Source organism: Pleurodeles waltl, chromosome 6, assembly GCF_031143425.1.
Source record: "Pleurodeles waltl isolate 20211129_DDA chromosome 6, aPleWal1.hap1.20221129, whole genome shotgun sequence".
Lineage (NCBI taxonomy): Eukaryota > Metazoa > Chordata > Amphibia > Caudata > Salamandridae > Pleurodeles > Pleurodeles waltl.
This window is the reverse complement of record NC_090445.1, coordinates 744,938,902-744,956,564: the sequence shown is the minus strand read 5'-3', so window position 1 is coordinate 744,956,564 and position 17,663 is coordinate 744,938,902. Positions and strand designations below refer to the sequence as shown.

Genomic DNA, 17,663 nt, shown 5'->3' with positions numbered 1-17,663 from the left:
GAATGCGGACCCGATTGATCACCAGTGCCTGACATTATTTCATACATTCAATGCTTCACCTTGTTGTTTGAACATGAAAGTGAAATTGGGAGGATTCAGGAGTCACCTGTTACTTTTTGAGGGCTACTTTGATAGATACACCAAAAGCAGCAAAGGAAAGAGGCTAGCAGATCCATTCAGGCAACTCTTACCTGTTGTACTACTGGAGTATGTGCATAGTCCTACCTTTGTCCCAAACCTGAGCAGTGTCAATTAGCTCGTGTGCTCTCATCCTGCTCTTAGGAGGCTATTGCATGTAAGCCATGATGCATTTCTGCATTACATTCTGACTTGGCGTCCAGTAAGGACACTTTCTAGAAGGGATTGAATATTCATATTTTTAGGAACAAAACATAGACAGATTTCTTAGCATTTGGCAACATGGAGGTAGACGACAATGCCCTCTGAAGATCTCTCTTGGTGTGTAGAGCCCTCTCGCCATTTGTTTCACCACACCAGCAACCGCATCTCAGCCCAGCACCATCAAACTGCTCTAAACCTTACCTTCAAGATTGTGCATGCCTGGCAATGGCTACCATTTCAAGAGCTACTAAAGATGGACTAGGACCATTCATTTCCTTCAGTCACTAACACACTGTTAGCTTGCATCACATGGCAAAGTTTACTACCAGTTATCTTCCCCTTCATCCAGCAGGACAGCTGTCCACCATAAATCATGTACCAATCAATTTTAGCACCCCACATCAGGACCATAGTCTTGGTCATATAGAAGGAGTATTGAGGCTGGTTTTGGAAGTATGTTTGACGATACCAGAATAGCTAAGATGGTAGCACTGGTGCATGTACTAGGTCTGCCACACTGGACACTAGTTCAGGAAATTCCTGCCTACTATAAAAACTCATGGAAGCACACTATGGTTCTCAGTTAAGCATTCACAGGCAGCAAAGGTGTGTTGGTTAGCAAGATCAAATTAGATAGTGATTTTAAAATACAAATCAGAATCTGGTTAATCCAAAGCTGTTCAACATAGAGTCAGAGTGTAGGTCATATTACTGAACCCCCGCATGCTTAAAGTTAACTATTCATCTTCATGAGACCATGAACCTGCGTACTAGTGACAAGTGTGGTGGTGCCATCTCTTATTTACAGTGCTCCAAAACAGGAAAATCTGTGAAGGTGTGAGGTAGAAAACAAGCAGTCACTATATTCTTACTTTCTGAAATTGGTCTACGGCGGACTGTGTGAAAGAACTTGGAAATGGCTGCTGGCCATCTTAGAATGGTAAATTAATTTTAAACAAGTATACAAAAAAATAAATTGTGGCTGCTTGCATGTGGGTGGGCGGCCTTGAAGGAATACTTTTTGTTTTAGTTTAAGAAAAGAAACGCACACTGATGCAATAGCATCCAAAATGGCGGACGACCATTTTCAGGTGCCAAATTAAGAAATAAAATGTGTGTGTCATGCCATGCAAATCAATTGAAGCAAGCGGCTAATTAGCCGTGTGCTTTTGTCAGATCTTCGAAAGTACAATCTAAATCAAATAAATTTTTAAAAAAACACGCGGTGGTGATGGGAGCTCATTGGACGGATGGGAGACAAGAATGGAAAGCAGGGAGCAGAGCAACCCAAGACATCAGCAGTATGGTTTCAAGACAGGAAAAAATTGTCCCTAATTACTGGTTTGAAAGAACCCTTAAGAAGAGAAAGGACGCAGAAACAGTTGATAGAAGAGAATGAGAGAGCCAGTCACTCATGGCTACTCTAAAATGTGGCTGACAATGTCTAAGGGAATGGCTTGAAGAAGATGATCGCGGAAAGCCAATAGTTTGACATTGGCTGACCCAAAGTCCTCTCTATGTATCTTAAAGATGTATACACATTCTACCTGTTGACAATAGACAGCATTAACCTTAAAAGGTAGCAGTAAACCAGTAGCCATCCAAGGGGCACATATACAGTCAACCTCATATAGTATAATATTCGACATTTCCTTTTTGAATATTGACGAGACTACTTAGCAATGAAAGCTGTGGAGGCAAACATACTCACAGCAGCAAAGGCTGCAATTACATTTTCAAGGAGCTTTGGTAGGAGTGCAGCTTTAAAAGTCTCTCAGCCAGGAGCTGGACACATGATAAATGAATGGGTATTTGCATTTCCGTTAATATTTTAGCCCACTATAAAATCAGTATTTGTGCTGGCTGTCACAGCTTAGATTCTCCTTGTCAAAATACTTATTGCAGCTGCCAGGTGGAACATGGCCGCATTACTCCTTAATTCGTCGACTCAATTTCCTAATTGCTCTTCTGGCATGGTAGAGCGGCCCGCGCGTCGCGACGTACGTGATCTATGGATCATGCGCCATAATGCTGTACTTTTAAAAATGAAATGCGCTGCTTCCAGGGGTGGGGATAGATAGCAAGCAGGCCTGCGCTTTAGCGTCTGTCTGCGCAAAGGATCTCTACTCAGGGCGCGGGACAAGGCCTGTGCAGGCCCTACAGGGCCTAGAACCCAGTGGAAGAGTTCAAAGGCTGGTTAAAAACGTGCCCTGTTGTAAGTCACTATTGCTGGCACATGAGGAGGTTTGCGGCCCTTTAGTGTATGGGGATGAGCAAATATGCAAGTGAACAAATCCATCTTCCTTCCCTCAACCGTTTCTTATTCCTTTTTTTTTTTTTTTTACCAACCTGCAGGATCATTCATAAGCATATAAACTGGTGCGAACAGTTCTCTGAATATAATTTCAATGTAGTTATAGCTGTTTTTGTTCATAAACTGTAGACTTCAAGTTCTAAGGAAACAGTGAAATGGCTTTGTGTACCTCATAGTATACGAGATATCAGTGGTTTACATTCTCTGAGAAAACTTAAGATTTCCCAAAGTCGTAGGTGCTGAAAATGAGCATAGAATTATATATTTTGTAAGTGTATAAATTACAAATGTACATTCTAAAACGGTACTTTTTATAATCACACATTGCACACCGGTATATTTACAGAGTAGGTTTTTGCACAGCCATGCTTTGGACTCCCTTAGAATTGTACAGCCATACCTTGTACTGAAATATTGAGAAGAGTCACATATTGCACTATTGCACCACTATTTGTATATATGTGATACACACTGTACACCAAAATGTAAGGCAGCCGTATATTGCACTTCTGTGCATTCTAAACTCATGTGTAGTGCACCCAAGTGGTGTATCCCTATATAATATGTGGCAACAAAGTGCATAACCATTTTTTGTACACCTATACAGTATCCCCAGATTGTACAACCATGTATTGCAGAGATATACATGGTACACCTATATGGTATACACAATCATTTTGCAGCCATACTTGGTACATTAACATGTTCAACAGCAATACGTTCAGTTGTACATAATCGAGCAATCCCGTTTACAAATGTAGCAGGAAGCCTAAAAGGTTTCATAGCACTACTATCTGCTTCTAGAAACTAGGTGCAGGACATAAGGTATTTAATTATTTTGGGTTGTGGAGGGAATGTAAAGGGTGGTAGGCAGAATATGAAGTATATATAACATGATGTGGTGGGGTCACAGAGTTAAGGCGTCATTTAGTGGAACTTATCTACCTATGCGATGCTCAGCTGAGCAGGGGAAGAGGGTGTGGGGGTGCCATACATAAAATGTTTATTGGTTACTGTGAATAAAGGGTATGTTTTTCACCTCGGGCTTCTAAGTAGAATCTTGGAGTTCTGTAACACCACTCTGGTTTTCTATTTGATGTCACCCAGATCCCCTCAAAGAAAAAAGTATACAGGTATTTCTTAGGTTCCCTCCTTCAATTCTAAGTCCTGCAACATGACATTTGTAAAGGGCAGCACTGCCACCAGGGTTGCCACCTGGCCTGTATCTTACTATGCCAATATCAGTAAAAAATAGAATGGGAAAAGCGGTGAAATCTGGTATTTTTCCCATTTGAAATATAAGTCTTTAAGAAATCATATACAAAATATCTGAACAGAAGGGTAATTGTGCTATTACAAATGAATACTTGTAACTTTTCACAAATTCGTTTCACCTGCCAGCTCTTGGCACTTCCACAATAGCAAAACGTATTCAAATGACAGGTATCTTTTTTCCCTCCTGAGCTTACCTAGCTGCTGCTGCTTCTGCGTCACAGCGCTCAAATTTGTCTATTTGAGTGCCTGACAGTTACATTCACATACGTAGTACGCCAGCATATTTTTCACTCATGCATTGTAGAGCTCTACCTTGTTCAGCCATGCTTCATACAGACATGTATCGGACGCTTGTGTATTTGAACTCCACCATAGTGTGCAGCATAGTGTACCTTCATACTCAAATGTGCAGTCATGCACAGCAGTTTCCTTATGCCTTGGGTTGTACATTGATGCATTGAAAAGGCATTTATTGTCGAATGCTCGGCCACTCATTGTACTTTCACACGTCCTGCAGGTACACACAGGGCGCTGGTGGCGCTTGGTGCAACATTCTTTTTTGGTGCCCCCATGGCTTCCTTATCCATGATTTCCCTCACTACCATCCTCCAACAGTCCACCTTTGTAGCCTCTCTCTGACATCCATTTCAATGTTTTTTTTTGCACTCCTCAGAGTTCATTCACGCCCACTTCTGTGATCTGCATGGTACACTTTCTTTGCAGCAGGCATATTAACCCTCCATGCTACTTTATGATGTCCAAAACTACCACTAGACAAAATTCTGTGTCTCACCAGTAGGAACATTAATCACCAGTTATCTTGGCATTTTTATTGTTGCCTGAAAACTACTGCACACAAGGAAGTTCACTGCTTTAAAACTAATATTTATTTTAAACACAGACTCCACAGCAAAGTCAGCGCCAGGAGCGGCTGCACCGGCCGCGCCGTACTGAATCCAGCCCTGGGTACACACCGTGTACAGTCCCGAGCTTTGAATGCTGTCTTATTCTGCCCCCTGGCAAAGGCGAAAGCGAGGTGTAGTGCGCCACGTGCCCAGCAGGGGTCGCGAGCTGCCAGACACGCCGGGCTTGGGCACGGCTCCTGGAACTGAAGTGCACGCCGAGATGAAGTCAGCCGTGAGCACAGTAGGCCATGTACTTTTACGCTGCCCTTATCGTCTCCGAATATCTGCGTATTTCGAAAAACAAATTAACCTGAAATAGTTTTTCTAAACAAATTAACCTGAGAGGTCGTTGGCCCTAACTCTTTGCTCTGCTAGCCGAGGGGGCAATGAGCCGTACAATTGGCTGCTTGAGCGCAGCGACCGTGTTTACCATCGAACAGCGGGTGTAATGAACGGCGGGTCCGCGCGGAACCATCTCGCCTGCTTTCGACAAGTCAAGCTGCCCGCCTGGCTCAGCGGTGGCAGTGTCATTTACAGCAGGCGGCGTGTTCAGGCCCGCGGTGTGCCACAGACTACTTCTGCACGGATGACTGCGGGAGCACAGGAGGCGAACAAGTACATCTGATTTACGGAGGCTCCTCAGAACAATTAGCGAGTGGGTTCGACTGAGCACCACAGTCAAGAGACTACACCCACGATACATTGTTTGTACGTCGTATGTGGCCTTTTCAAAGCACATCATGTCATTGGATTACCACCTTTCCAGCCCTGGGCTGTTCTTTATAGACGAATGTCTCCAGATGTGATAATGCAGCTGCTGTAATCGAATGAAAACAAGAGCACTCACCCAAGCCACCTATTTTGCAAATTAAATCCCAGACTTGAAAGATGTTGTCACAGACAGAGGTAGCCTTTCTCTTAAGTCACCGACCAATCATAAAGCAGTCTAGTCGCATCCCAATGTACTTTACTGACCTACATTACCCATTGAATGGTCAAGGACTCCGAGTCAAGTTTGCTTTAAAAATCAACAATGTTCTTCTGCGGCTCAGGGTTAAACTGTAATAGCACACTCGAGAGAATGTATAGTAAAGGGTTTTGCTGAACTTACTGAATGCTTGCCTGTTTATCCTTACCTTTCAATGCAAAATGTTGCATCTAAATTCCCAATTTTTATCTTGGGGATTTTTCAGGGATGTCCAACAAAGGTACACGAGGGACTTATTCATGCCGAATTTTTCAGGATACTCACACAATAGAAATGTACATCCAGTTGATCTATTTTGCACTTAATGGCATATTCTGTGGTTATCCTGATACACCGTGGTGGACCTTCCATCTTGGAATTATTTTGGACACTTGTAGTGCATATATTTATAAACGTAAGTGTGACTTCTTAGAACCTATGTATAACCCTATGTGCTCTGTTGACTACTCGTCCCTTAACTTTACCTAATCTGCCGTTATCCTTCTGAAGGTGTGGCTTGATCGTTAAACACCATGCTCCAAATGAGTTGTTGCATCTATGTGTGCAGTGGCCACTCACACTCACTTTTTTCTGCTGGTTACACCTCTCCATGTGTACTCCAGAATCCCTCATGCTCCCTCTACGGACTTGACAAACTCTTAGTCTCTTGAGATCCAGCAATGGCATAGCAAGGCACCTTCCACCCTGCTCTGCACATGGGTGGCATCCTACTCTATTATAGTGTAGAATTTAAATGCAATTTCTACCCCCTTAGGAGGACGTGAAGTTCGCCAATATGGGCCAGGTTCTTCCTGGGTGCTCTATGGAAATACATTGTTGGAATGGGTGGTGTTTGTATATTGTCTTGTGTGTGAGGTGTTGTATGATGTTTGGAACTTTGTTCCAAACACGGCGTGGCATTGTCACTGTACTTCAGTATGAAGTGTAGCAGACAGACTAAAATAAATTATGCTTGCTGATAATATCCTTAGGAGAGTAGTCTATCATAACGTAAAGCCCTTCATTGAGTAATACATGAGGTCATCCCAGAGTTGATGGGTCCTCCGCCTAGATATAAGGATAACAAGCATTTGCAATGCAATGGGTCACGCGTTTGCTTGAGGTAGAGCTATTAGTGTTGTAAATTCCTAACTGGACTTTTCTTGCCACACAAACTGAAAATAAAAAGTAACACAGTTGACATAAGCGAGCCGATTCAAAGCGCCGCCGTGAGCGTGAAGAGAGACAAAAGGAAAAAGAAGTTTATTTGCAGACAAAGTTATCGGCAAAAAAGCAATTATTCATGTAACTAGGTCGATGGCCAAGGTGGTAACAAAACCGCCCTACGGGAGGACAAACGTAAAGCAGTTACCAACGAAACAAAGGATTTTTGAAAGGCAAGCCCATGAACGAGTGATAGTGATGTTTGTGTTTGAAAGCCCAGATACATACCAACACGTTGGAAAAGCAGCGCTTGTGTGCTGCTATGCTCAACCTAAAAAAACACAGGGTACAATACAGAGTCCACCTGGGAGCCACAGAAACCCAAACTCTAGGGGCGCTGTTAAATATTCAGAAAGTACGGAATGAAGTCCATCCAGGAATGTCAGGGGTCCTATTCCTTCAATGCATCTAAATAACTAAGTTGTACTATGTGGGGTCCACCCGGCAGCGACAGAGGCCTGGAGGCAGCCTGTAATCCGTCAGTGTAAGTATGAGTACAGTACAGAGCTTTGGAGCCCACACGGCAATGATGCTGGTGAAGCGCGCTCAGAACTATTGGTCCATCCAGCAGTGGAAGTCATTTACTTCAAGAGTCTAGGTGGTATCATGGATGGTTCAGTAGTCCACGTCCATTAGTGACGTGGCTGTGGTCCATAACTGCATTTCTCTGGTGCATCTCCCTTGTAACTAACTTGCTGTCGCCTACCCAGCCCTTCAGCTTTTCCAAATCTTGATCTTTTTACGCTCCCTCTGCTGCATCAGTCCTACAAGAGAGCTCTGGATCGTGCAGACAGCATCGACTCCCGTTTCTGCTCCTCTGCATTGTCACATAAGGACTCATTAAACCGTCGCCAATTACAAGGGGATCCCCATGGCGCCTTACTTGTCACCTCGTTTTCCTTATTATTAACAGTGTTTACCATCACTCCCCAAGTGCTTTCGCAGAGTCAGCCGCAGACCAATTTAAGAAAGTAAGAATACAGTGATTGCTTGTTTTCTGCCTCGCGCCTTCACAGATTTCCCTGTTTTGTGCGCTGTAAATAAGCGGTGTCACTGACACACTTGTCACTATTACTCAGGTTAATGGTCTCATGAAGATGACTAGTTAAGTTTAGTATGCTGGGGTTCAAAACTATGACCTGCATCATGAACCTCTGCAGCGAGGGCTTAAATCGAACATGCTCCCATCCATTGACTCCTCAACTCGTTTATAAGTCATGCTGACTTTTACTGGGTGAGTAGATAGCACACACCCTATATTAAAGGGCTAGAAAGAAAAGTTGTTGTCCACTATGCCATGTGATACAGTGACAGATACACATCATCAAAGGTACTTATTGGTATGGTATTCCATGGGCACCATTTAAGCAGTTCAGTTCCACCCTGGCACATAAATATTAGACTAATTGATCCTGTATTTTGCCATGATAATTTGCCATGTGTATTTGTCTTAGACTACCCTAGACTAGTAACCAGTGCTTCATTCAATTCAGAATATAAATGAACAGAGAGGATAGATGTATATTTTTAACTATCTCAAATGAAGGAATCAATTGATCACTGAACACCATTTATTGTCTTTACCATTCCAATTATCTATTAATTTTTGTCTCTTTGTCTGGCTCCCACCAATCATATAAAACATGACAAAACTCTAACTAAATGACAAACCATTAGTACAACAATTACCCATACACAAATATTCCTTTTTCTATGTGCTAACTATAACTTGCGATTCGCTAACCTGTTATCGAATCGCAAAATAGAGTTTGTAATTCAGTATTAGGAAGGTGCAGGTTAAGGCATCCCTTCCTAATAGCGAATCCCACCGGCTTGTACAAATGTCTTATGACCGAAATGCAGTTGCAAAACACTTGCAGTTTGCCCCCAAGTTCAAGTTGGTGGTAACCAGTCACACATGGGAAGGGGTCTCCGAGGGACCCCTAGCCCTTTGTAAATGTGGGCTCAAACATGTTTTAAGAATAGGCAGTAACCCCATAGACCACTGCCTACTCTTTTTATTTGTTTTTGAAATGCATTGCGGTTCCCTTTAAGAAAAACAGGCTGCATTAAAAAAAAATGCCTTATTGAAAAAGCAGGCACAGACATGATGGCCTGCTGACCCCAACAGGTCGTCATCCCTGTGATTTCAGGCTATTCCCAATGAGTCGCTGATTGTGACCTGCCTCATGAATATTAATGAGGAAGGAAGAAACTAGAAAGCAGTGAGAAAACAGGGTAAGGAGTCTGAACAGTGCAGTGTTCTGGCATCAGAAGACAAGCACTGCAGTTCTCTGACAGAAACTTGAATAGAGAACTGTTATGAAGCAGACCAGGTGAGTGGAAGACCAGCTTTGCACCAGGAAATAATGGCAGACTGGGATCCTGTGCAGGCTCTCTCCAGCCCGGCAACTGTGTTGCTGGGCTGGAGAGAGCCTTCTGCGCATGTGTGTTTAGCCGGCCTGAGACAGCCGGCCAAACATACATGCACACTGAGGGGGAGTGCTGTGCACTCCCCCTCAGTGCTCATCACAGCCTGTGGTCCCACCCTTTTTACCAAAGAAAACGATAATAAACACAGGGAAGCTCTATGAATGTTTCTTTCTCTGACTTCTAAGTGAGAGGATTTATGTGATAATTTATGTGACAATCTTGCTGGCTAGGGTAGGAAAGAGTTATTTTTGTAGCAAACAACATCATTTAAATGAACTGTGCAAGGATTTGAGAATATATCAGAATTAGGTACACAAATGAAGCACATTTCTGTTAATTCTAAACTTGGCTGGAAACAAATACCTTAATATAATTTAAAACAAAACATTACAGTAGGTGATATGATTTCCACACATCGTCTGTGCACTGTAGAGTTTTATTAGAAAAAATGTATTTCTGTGCAAATATAATGGTCATTTCAATCAAAAACTTGTTGTCTGTAATGGCAGTGTCTTACCACTCCATGCATACTCCACTCCTCTGTACTCTGCACAAGTCCACACCACTGCACCCTACTCTGCGCCACTCCACTTTACACCACTCCATTCCACTGCACTCTGGGACACTGCACTCTACTCCACTCTGATTCACTCCACTCTATGCCACTTTTCGCTACGCTACTCTACTCTGTACAACTTTACGCCTCTCCACACCATTGCACTCTGCACTTCTTCACGCTATGCCACTCTAGTCTAGGCCACACAAATCTACTTCGCAGAACTCCACTCTGCAACACTGCACTGTACACCACTGCACTCTATGCCAATACACTCTATGCTAATGTACACTCTATGCTAATGCACTTTGCTATGCAACATTCAACTCTATGCCCCATCACTCTACACCAGTACCCTGTATGTCACTCTAATCTACTCTGCACCGCTACACTCTATGCCACAGCACTCTACATCACTTTACTATATTACATTACACTCTATGGCACTGCACTGTACCCTGCACCTCTACACTCTGTGCCACTGGACTCTACACCACTCTGCCCCACTGCACTCTACTTCAATGCACTCTACATCAGTGCACTCTACACAGCTGCACTATATGCCACTGCACTCTACCCCACTACTCTCTATGCCACTCTACTTCACTATACACCACTGCACTGACACTCTACTTTGCAACACTGCACTCTCCGCCTTTGTACTCTACACCACTCTACTCTGTACTATTGCATTCTGCACCAACACACTCTACACCACTCTACTTTGCATAACTTTACTCTACGCACTGCACTCTACAACACTATACTTTACTCTGCACTGCACCACTCTACAGCACTGCACTCTGCACTCAAGTCTACTCTGAACTTTACGCCACTGTACTATGCACCACTCTACTCCACTGCACTCTGTGCCACTCTGTTGCATGCCACTCTACTACACTGCACTCTATACTACTCTACACTGCCCCCACACTGCTCTGTGCCACTGCACTCTACACCAGTGCACTGTAAACAACTGCACTTCATGCCACTGCACTCTATTCTGCACCACTGTACTCTGTGCCACTGCTCTCTATTCCACTCTGCTCTACTTTACACCACTAAACTGACACTCTACTATGCACACTCCGCCACTGCACTCTACAACTCTCTACTCTGTACTACTGCATTCTACGCCAATACACTCTACACCACTATTCTCTAAGCCACTCTACTCTGCATCACTCCGCCACTGCAATCTACAGCACTATACTCTACTGTCCACTGCACTAATCTACGCTACGTTACTCTGCACCACTGCACTCTATGCCATTCAAGTCTACTCTGCACATTACGCCAGTGCACTATACACTACTCTACACTACTGTGTTTGCTGCCACTCCTTTGTACGTCACTCTACTCCACTGTACTCTATGCCACTATGCTGTGCCCCACGCCACTCTATGCCAGTGCACTCTAAACCACTGCACTCTACTTTGCACCTCTGTACTCTATGCCAAGGCTCTCTATACCACTCTACACCACATCACTCACACTCTACTCTGTAACACTGCACTCTATGCCACTGCACTCTACAGAACTATACTCTACTCTGCACCACTCTGCGCTACTGTACTCTGCTCCACTCTATACCATTGCACTCCATGCCACTCAAGTCTACTCTGCACTCTACGCCACTGCACTATACACAACTCTACAGCACACTCTGCCACTCTATTGTTCGCCACTCTATGCCACTCTACTCTGCACCCCTCCACTCTACACCACAGCACTCTACTATGCACCAATCTAATCTATGCCTCTGTATTCTATGACACTGCACTGTATGCCGCTGAATTCTATGCGGCTGTATTCAATGCCACTTCACTCTACACCTCTATATTCTGAAACACTATACGCCAATGCACTCTGCACCAGTCAACTCTACTGCATACCATGCCACTATATGCCATGCTACACAACTCCACCGTATGCTACTCCTAAACATGACACTCTCTGCCACTCCACAACACTCTATGCCACTCTTCGGCATTCAACTCTGCGACACTCCACGCCACTCTCCTCTATGTCACTAAATTTTACCCATGCTGAACAGCAGCCACTCTGTTGTATAACATGGCTAAAACACATTGGCAAAACCAGTGACTCTTGCGTAGACGCGACCTATTGGCTTTGTCAGTGTTTGTTAGTACTATGAAGTGCTTAGGTCCATGAAAGCACTGTGAATGTGTACGTCCTTATTTTAAACATGCATTACACACAGCATACTATAGGCTGCCACAAAATGTGCAAATGCATTTAGGATAAATTAAAAAAAGCCCTTCTAAAATACACTTTCCAATAATACCCAGATTATACCTAGTGCAAATATTTTTTTTATAACTGTCCATGAAAACCACATACTCCCTCACTTTGGAACACCCTTACTGTACCTCTCTAAAAGAAAATACTTTGCCATCAGAAAGCTTCAAGTGAGTAGTTTGATTAAAGACAATGCAGGTTTCCAAACTCCTTTACATTTGCAGATTTACCAGTTGCCCACATTTGCATTTCTTTTGGGAATGAGACTCCCTAGAAGGAAGGCCCATGTGTGTGTCCGCCCCTCCCTCGGGATCAGAGCACAGGAGACTCATTGCCTTTCCATAGAGCTGAGGAAACTGAACTGTCCTAATTGCATTTGTTCTTTGACTGAAAAGGCTAAAATTACAGATTTATGCTATCTGTTAAGCCTTTCATTACGGGTATAAGGGCTAAATTACGGGCAGTCTGTGAAAATTACAGACGGGTGGTCACCCTACCTGAGCGGCTTTATTATACTGTCTTATATATATTGTCTTTGTGTCTCTAAAAGTGCAAATATCTCCGTAAAAATCTAGTGAATGTCAGAGACACAAACAAGGGACTCTTCTCTAAAGATCATATCACATTCACGTGTCATTGCAGAAGAGCACAACAGTACCTGCACAGTGCGTTCCAAGATACGCGATGCACTGGTAATAAAGGTGGAGAAATAGAATGAAAACCTGATACCTGCAGAGTAGGACACATTCCCAACGACGCTGCTGACTGAGCATTGTCCGACTGCTGTGTCGCAGCGAGTGCATGTAGAGCCTTTTATTCAATGCGCCAACAAGCCAGCATAAGATGAGCACGGAACAATTGACTGCACAGAGCATTGGGCATAAGTGCCTGTACACTAAGAATGTTAGCTATGTGTATACCCGTCTACTGACTCAGACACTGGACTTCATGGAGTGATTCTCTTTCTTTCAGGGTGTCCCAAAGCCTATTGCGATCGAGCCATGTTCTGGCAACAAAGCTGCAGTTCTTACTGTCTTTCTTTGTCTCCCGAGAGGGCCGTCAGGAGTCCCTCCACCTGGACAATCAGGTAAGAAATCTTCTTTTTGTATTAAGAGTATGGATTGCCTGGTATTCAATCAATAAAGTGTGGTGTGCTCTTGCGGATGGCCACAGATCTGTCCTCTGACTTGAATTGGAGGTGAAAGCTCTATTTTAAAACGGTTGGACAAAATGTTTTTCCCCGTTCGTGATCCCATCCTTACAGAGCAGAAGGAGCAACACCCTATCTCGAGCTGGAACTTTTCTGGGTATCATGGAAGAAATTATGTTTTAGTTTTGCCCATCACTTCTCTCTCACAAGAATCAAGAGCAAGCCCCCTCCAGGGTGGATATTTTTACTAAAACTGCATTGACTTGATTTCCCATTTTCCTGAAAAACAGTATCAGATCTCTGATAGGCTTTGCTGAGGCCTTTTCTTACAAGAGAGTGCAATTGATCAGTGACATTCTCTCACAATTGCTGTGAAATCTCTAAGCATGATGATTGGTTGAACACAATGTCTGATGCTGTAATGGTGCACATTCTCCAATTGTATGAAGCATGATAATAAGGCCTGGTACTTAGACCTGTGAGGGATGATCGTATGTCTATGTCAAGAAACAGCAATGGCTTATCTCACAGTAGGCATAGAATGCTCCTGGATGTGCCAGGGTAGCCTCCCATAATCATCGTATTAGGCTCATACGAAGAAGGAGTCAAATTAAAGTTCTGGGTGCATTTAGCTTGTTCTTGGTCATGATATGTCTTGCCTCTTAGTCTAGATACTACCTCCGTGGTCAGTTTCAAGTCCATAGCTATTCAGAAGAAGAACTTATGCAGATGCATTGCATAGGTAAGCAGCATAATTGAGAAATGATTTTCGAACATCAGTCCCCTAAGGGCTTCCGTTGTAGAGTTTGTAACTTCTCTCTTAATGCAACAAACTCCGTTAGTATGGAAACCTCTAATGAAACAGCACTGCAGGGTGCACACCATAAGGACGCTCTTTCCTGTTATGTGATAAATGTTCGATACTTAGTTGAGCATAAACTGGATTTTTATAGTTTCTTGAATCTCATTTGCCGCAGATTGTTTTTCTAACAGAAACCTGGCTTCAAGCTTCCTCTGACCCTGATGTAGTCTCTGCTTTACCTGATAATTATGTCATAAGAAGACTAGACATGCCTGATAAATATGGTGGGGGCTGGCAGTCAGACTTCTCTAAATGTCACCTGTACCCCAACTTTGATTGTTGGCTGTGAAGCCCTTTCGTTTAGTTGTAAAGTCATGAATGACTATAAATGCATGGCCTGTTAGTCTACAGACCTCCTGGCCCTCAGGCTAATTTCTTAGAAGGTCTACACAATTTTAGTGAAACTATAGTACAGTATTCTAATTGTACTATTGTAGGAGATTTTAATTTTTTGTGGAAGATTTAGGTAATCATGATTCTGCTGTTCTTTAGGAGCTTCTTCAGTGTTTCAAGTTGAAACCGAAGGTTAACTGGGCCACACACGGTTCTGGTCACACTTTGGACAGTGTTTTTCAAATGGTCCTAAACTTCAATGTACCGGCACACTACCATTGACTTTGTCTGACCATTTGGCAATTAAATTCCTTCTTACATCTCCTAGACCTTCTTTTACTATGAAAAACGATGTGCAATGCATACCGGTCAGACTCTGGAATAAATTAGATAGGTTGACCTCAGTAGAAAGTCTTGAGCTTACTAAGCCAGATCTAAGCAATGAACCGAACATGGCTGCAGCCATATATCACAGTTGGCTGAATTCAGAACTTTTGAAATGTGTTCCACCCAAAACAATTAATTCCCATAGGCATCGTCCTTACTCTTCTTGGTTTTCTCCTGCACGTATAGATATGAGACGGAAATGCCGCAAAGTTCAAAGGCTATGGCGATCAGACTATAGCACGACACAGAGAAACTTATATGGAGAAGCCATTGGGGAATATAAACGGCTGATTGTCAAGGATAAAACAATTTATTTTTCTAATAAAAGTGAAGAAGCTTCCAATTCTTCGAAAGAACTTTTCAACGTTATTCATTCCCTTTCCAAGCCAGTCTCCTCCTTAAGTAATCCCTTGAGCCAGGAATTTTGTGATAAATTTGCAGCCTTTTAAAAATCTAAGATCGAGGCTGTATACAATAAGTTCCATAAAGCGGCTTTTACCGCAACAGCAGATAGCAATATGATAAGTTATAAAGCGGGGTTTTGACTACTTTCCTCCACTAACTGTGGACCTAACCACTAAACTCATTGCACTGGCCAAATCTGGTGCACCCTCTGATCCATGTCCACCCAAAATAATACATTAACTTACTGGGTATTTAGCCCTATCAGTAACAACTTTGCTGAATGTTATCATAAGTGCAAGTGTTTTTCCAACTGACTGGAAAAAGGTTTCTATCTTGCCCTTATTAAAAAAATCTACTTTAGACCCAACCACTGAATCAAATTATTGCCCAATTTCTCATCTCCCTTTTATGGCCAAACTTTTGGAAAAACATTTGAATGCATGCCTATCTCAACATCTAGAAGCCAACAATATGTTGGATAAAGCACAGTTTGCTTCCAGACCAGGTTTCAGCCCCAAGACTGCACTAGTCGCAGTCTTGGAGGAGATAAGAACATTAAAAGACAAAGAGGCAAGAGTAGCTGTGGTCCGATTGGATGTCTCTGCAGCTTTTGATACCATGAGTCATTCAGTTCTGCTACAACGCCTGGTTGATTTTGGGTTTCAATGAGCCGTGATTGATCTCATTGCCTCCTTTTTAGACAGTAGAGAACAGACAGTGACCGTGGGGAATTTTTGTTCGAACCCCTTCTCTCTTCTATATGGTGTGCCTCAAGGGTCTTCAGTGAGCCCCACACTTTTTAATATCTATGTTGCCTCATTGGCCAAACTAATACACTCGTATGGTTTCACCACGGTTGCATACGCCAATGACATGCGGCTCGTGGTCTCAGTTCCTGGCAATATGAACGAGGTAGCCGACAGGTTAATTTGCTGTATGAATGCAATAATGTCTTGGATGACCTTTCAATTATCTGAAATTAAATTCAGATAAGAAAGAGGTACTTATCTTTGGTAAAGAGCCCACCTTTTGGGGTAATCCCCACCCCAGTGACCAAAGTAAGAAACCTGGGCCTCATTTCTGACAGTGACCTCACTTTTACAGACCAGGGAAATAAGGTGGTGTCCATATGTTTTCTGTTCCTCAGGACACTCATGAAAGTTTTACCTTCTATTCCTTTTCAGTTGTAGAAAACGGTGATTGTCACCCTCGTTTTCTCTAGAATCGACTACTGTAATGCCCTGTGTATGGGTGCTAGGCTTTCTATTTTTAGGAAACTTGCAGTGGTGCAAAATGCTGCAGCACATGTTTTAAAAAATCTTCCCGAGCATTCATCAGCATCAAGTGCTTTGAAGGAACTTCATTGGCTCCCAGTGAAAGAAAGAGTGACCTTCAAAGCAGTGTGCATTGCTCATAAGACCCTATATGGCACAAAGGCCACTGGTCTGACCTATAAAATCAGATGGTACTGTCCCAATAGACATTTGAGATCTACCTCAACCATGCTTGGTAATGTACCTAAGATACATACTACAGCCTGGGGTGGCTGTAGTTTTGTACATAATGCTTGCATGCATTGGAATTCACTGCCTTTATATTTACAAAAACAAGCCAATCTTTCAATTTTCAAAAAAATTGCTGAAAACGTGGCTTTTTCCTGCTTAATTTAACAATGACCTTTCTGTTTTGTCCTCATGCTATTTCTGTCTGGCTATATATATCTATTATTAGTGCCAAGAATCCTGTGCTATATAAACTAAATCACAAATCACTCCAAGTTGAATGTGAAAGTTCTTCAGAATTCTTGGCTGGTGGTCTTGTCTGTCATGTCAAAAGCAAGATAATGACCTGTTCAGAGCAGAACTGCAGCGTCAGAAGAAAAGGTAGCTTCCTAGAGCCGTATGGATGCTATAATGTCACAGAATAAGCCTAACAGTGGTTGAAATATTGTTTCCCAGTTTTGCTATCAGGTTGGAAATACATTTCTTCCTAATCTTATTCAACAGATATCCAAGAGATGATCAAGCCTTTATTTGTGGTCATAAGATTCCTTGAAGATTGTGGAAAAATTGGATAGTTGCTTAAGTCTCAGTGACCCACTCTGTAGCACATTTTGTGCATACAGAAGAGTCATTTGAACTTGATTCAGTCTGTTTCCTTTAATCAGTTCAAGCTCTTTGATCCTGAGATACATAGTAGGAATGTGGAAGCCCGACAATTACCCTGACTTCTTTATAACACTGTGCCA

General features: G+C 42.8%; 1 protein-coding gene across 2 annotated transcripts in view; it reads left to right on the top strand.

The window, feature by feature from the left end:
* Positions 1-17,663, top strand: part of ATRNL1 (attractin like 1) — a 2,088,076-nt gene that overhangs the window by 1,947,300 nt on the left and 123,113 nt on the right. For both annotated transcript variants that reach the window (XM_069239275.1, XM_069239274.1), the window contains exon 28: positions 13,251-13,365. In XM_069239275.1, coding sequence (XP_069095376.1) covers positions 13,251-13,365 — 115 coding nt within the window. The remainder of the gene's footprint in view (positions 1-13,250; positions 13,366-17,663) is intronic.